This window comes from Wasmannia auropunctata, unplaced genomic scaffold (genome assembly GCF_000956235.1).
Source record: "Wasmannia auropunctata unplaced genomic scaffold, wasmannia.A_1.0 LD335905.1, whole genome shotgun sequence".
NCBI classification, from domain to species: Eukaryota; Metazoa; Arthropoda; class Insecta; order Hymenoptera; family Formicidae; genus Wasmannia; species Wasmannia auropunctata.
This window is the reverse complement of record NW_012026985.1, coordinates 19,413-22,918: the sequence shown is the minus strand read 5'-3', so window position 1 is coordinate 22,918 and position 3,506 is coordinate 19,413. Positions and strand designations below refer to the sequence as shown.

General features: G+C 33.2%; 2 protein-coding genes across 2 annotated transcripts; both read left to right on the top strand.

Moving 5' to 3' along the window:
• Positions 1 to 440: 440 nt before the first annotated feature.
• LOC105455209 lies at positions 441 to 1,770 on the top strand. The gene is made up of 3 exons (XM_011698339.1): positions 441 to 752; positions 1,092 to 1,189; positions 1,258 to 1,770. The coding sequence occupies exons 1-3, from the start codon at positions 441 to 443 to the stop codon at positions 1,670 to 1,672; spliced, it is 825 nt and encodes a 274-aa protein (XP_011696641.1). The 3' UTR covers positions 1,673 to 1,770.
• A 524-nt stretch (positions 1,771 to 2,294) lies between these two features.
• Positions 2,295 to 3,496, top strand: LOC105455208. The gene is made up of 4 exons (XM_011698337.1): positions 2,295 to 2,921; positions 3,003 to 3,053; positions 3,149 to 3,297; positions 3,492 to 3,496. The coding sequence occupies exons 1-4, from the start codon at positions 2,353 to 2,355 to the stop codon at positions 3,494 to 3,496; spliced, it is 774 nt and encodes a 257-aa protein (XP_011696639.1). The 5' UTR covers positions 2,295 to 2,352.
• The last annotated feature ends 10 nt before the right edge of the window (positions 3,497 to 3,506 follow it).

The window sequence follows — 3,506 nt, the reverse complement described above, 5'->3', positions numbered from 1 at the left end:
TTGTAAATAATAATTTAACGCACGCACAAGGCAATAGTATATTATCATAGTATATAATAGTATATTATCAAGTACATCTTCTTCGTACACATCCCTGTTTTGATAAATTACCGAAAGATGTTAGAACACTTTTAGGTACACCACGTGCACGTGTTATTACGTTTGATGTAGAACCAGGGGAATACGTCCATTTTGATCTCGAAGTAGGGATTATTCAAAATCTTCCTAATGTTTCCACGATTAATCAGTTGGAATTAGATTTTAATATAGATGGATGTAGTTTAGATAAGTCAAGTAGTATTCAGTTATGGCCTATTCAATGTAGAATTGTAAATGTGCAACATACAAAACCAATAGTTGTAGGAATTTATAAAGATGCAAAAAAACCGTATGATCCTAATATTTTTCTTCAAAAATTTATTACAGATATTAATAGAATCATGTCTAGCGGAGGTATTAATTTTCATGGTAATAGAGTGCCGATACGACTGAGATGTTTCGTAGCTGATGCGCCAGCTCGAGCATTTATTTTAAATCATCGTAATCATATGTCTTGTCGTCCCTGTTCCAAGTGTAAAGTTTCAGGTACACTTTATGAAGGTCGTAATGTCTTCAACGGTATTAATCATTCCCCTCGAACCGATGAGGAATATACTAGATGCTTAGATGAGGATCATCACAGAGGTAACAGTTCATTAGCAACATTACCAATGAGCATGGTTTCACAAGTTCCTTTTGAGTACATGCACCTTGTATGCTTGGGCGTTATGAAAAAACTTCTCCTTGCATGGATATATGGAAAATATTCGCGTCTGTCAAAATTGTCAGGAAGATCCATTTCTATTTTATGTTCGAGAATGAATATTCTTAAAAGATATTGTCCGTCGGAGTTTGCGAGACGCCCTAGATCTCTTGACATGTGTTAAAGCAACAGAATTTCGTCAATTTTTGATTTATACCGGGCCAATTGTAATGTTTAATCTATTGGAAGAACGATTGTATAATTTCTTATTCTCATTTCCTATTCTTGCATGCAGCGATAAGAGTTTTGATATTCAATTCATTATCAAAACGATATTTAAACTTTGCAGAGCTTGCATTACAAAAATTTGTTCTTCGAAGTCCGAATCTGTATGGTCCAGCCTTTAAATCTTATAATGTACATGGTCTTCTTCATCTTACCGACGATGTGAGACATTTTGGTAGTTTAGATTCATTCTCTGCCTTTCCTTATGAAAGCAATATGACAATTTTTAGGAAATATTGTCGAAAACCGGGTTTACCTCTTCAGCAATTCTTCAATAGGATGACAGAGATAGACATTCACAGAACAGTCGATGACCATAATATGAATTCATCTATTCACGTAATTCCATTGAGTAATAGTGATATTAATTGTCGTCAATATCGTAAAATTCAATTTAATGGAATATCGTTAAGTATAGAGGCACGTGATAATTGTTGCATTTTAAATGATGGATCCATTGGTATCATTTTTAGCATTGACATGAACAATAACTGTTATCGTTTAGGAATAAAAAAATTTTTACAAATACAGGATTTTTATGATATCGGCATGTTATCTTCGGCTCTCCAAATATACAAATGTTCCATATTGAGTAACGAGATTTCCTATATTCATTCTCGACGAAGTTCTTGCAAAGTGTTATAGGATGCCTCTTTGGAATTCAACATCGACGGAAGATAGCGACAGTAATGAGGATGATTCAGAAATATCTGAATATGTTGTCGCTGTTATCATACATAGTGAAAAGTCGTAAGAAATATATGTTTTTCAATTAATTCGATAATTTCAATGAACACAAGTAATTGTGGTTTGTACTCTTTTTATATATACTCTTTTCAAATATTATCACGTCCTTGTTTCCATCTTCTTGTCACGTTATAATTGATAAATGCTTAAAGAAAAGAATGTGTTACATTCATTTTTTAACAAACAAAAATGGTATAAAAATGTCAAGAAGGAGCGATATGTATATGTAGATAATAAAATATAGAATATGAAGAGTTATAACTTATATAATTGGCAAATATTTTTAGCATGTTTTGTTCACTTATAATATCAATTATCAATAGAGCAGCATATATTAAATACTTGAAATATAAACATCTAGGAAATACACTTTCTTTTATTAATACAAAAATTGGCGCATTCTATGTCTTTAATATACTTAGATTTGATTCCTTGTTGAAATAGAGAAGCAAACAATGCTTAAATAATCATCAATGGAATGTTAGTATTCTCTTAGTAGAATATCTTTCGATTGTTTATACAATAATTCGATTGCTTATTACATATTCTAGTATGTCAATAATTTCACTTACACACAGATGGAGCGACCGAAACGTACTGTTGCAAAACCAGCTCGCTACCAGACGACCTCTTCAGAAGACGAAGCTGTCAGACGTCCATCGAATAGAGCCCCCAATTCATCGACAATCACGGATGCGGAGATCGACGATGACATCGGCGACCTACGAACAACTTTAGAAGATCCATCCACGAATATGAATAAGACCACCAATTACAATATTTATTCACAATCTCAACAATCCCAACAACAATCCTCACAACAAGCCTATTCTCCACAAATAGCCTCAAACATATCATCACATACATATATTCAATCTACATCAACTACATACCCAACACTTCCAACAATTTCACACACATATCCTTGCAACTATGATAATAACATTAATTCAAATTCTGTTATACCCATTTCGACACGTGCAGACGGTGTTATCTTTAATACTAATACACATGGAAATCAATTTCAGGTGAATAGGAGAAGCTGTTGGTCATCGCATCAAGATCCGATAGATGCAAGAAGCAGTGGGCCAGTGCAAAATAATTATCAAGATAATACTGAAACACAGACTAACGAGAAAAGTGATCGGTAAATTTATACGTAAAAACTCTCTATAACTTAAATTTGTTTAATCATATCACATCAGTAATCTACAATTAATATTTGCAGATCCATTAATTTATTGCACGAACGCATGGATCGGATGGAAGCAGAATTCAAGTACATAAGTATTAGCTAGATGTATTTTGTATTTATTAATATGTAACATACCTTTGCAACACTAATTTTTCTTTGTATTTCTTTTTTATTTACAGGAGGACGAATACTGTAATTCAAAGTATTTTAAAGTGCGTACAGGATCATCGTGGTGTACCACGAAAGCCCGCAGTCCTCCCTGTATCATCACTAGCGGAAATGGATGATTTTGAAAATATAGACAAAAATCGTTTCACCGAAGTTGTAAGTGAAAAAAAAATAACGAAATTCATATTTCATCTTTTTTCTTCACACACACACACACACGCACGCACGCACACACGCACGACACACACACACACACACACACACACACGTGCGCACACAGGTGCTCTATTTTAATATTGAATATGAACTTAACATATGTTAACGTTAATATAATCTGTACTTTTTCTTTTTCAGGTTAATTATTTGCAC

Excerpts from the sequence above, each read along its gene's own strand:
- LOC105455209 (XM_011698339.1), top strand. The coding sequence starts at position 441 with ATGTCTAGCGGAGGTATTAATTTTCATGGTAATAGAGTGCCGATACGA. Across the intron at positions 753-1,091 it reads CTTTTGAGTACATGCACCTT|AGCTTGCATTACAAAAATTT; the intron begins GTATGCTTGGGC and ends TAAACTTTGCAG. Across the intron at positions 1,190-1,257 it reads TTCTTCATCTTACCGACGAT|GAAATATTGTCGAAAACCGG; the intron begins GTGAGACATTTT and ends GACAATTTTTAG.
- LOC105455208 (XM_011698337.1), top strand. The coding sequence starts at position 2,353 with ATGGAGCGACCGAAACGTACTGTTGCAAAACCAGCTCGCTACCAGACG. Across the intron at positions 2,922-3,002 it reads ACTAACGAGAAAAGTGATCG|ATCCATTAATTTATTGCACG; the intron begins GTAAATTTATAC and ends TAATATTTGCAG. Across the intron at positions 3,054-3,148 it reads CGGATGGAAGCAGAATTCAA|GAGGACGAATACTGTAATTC; the intron begins GTACATAAGTAT and ends TTTTATTTACAG.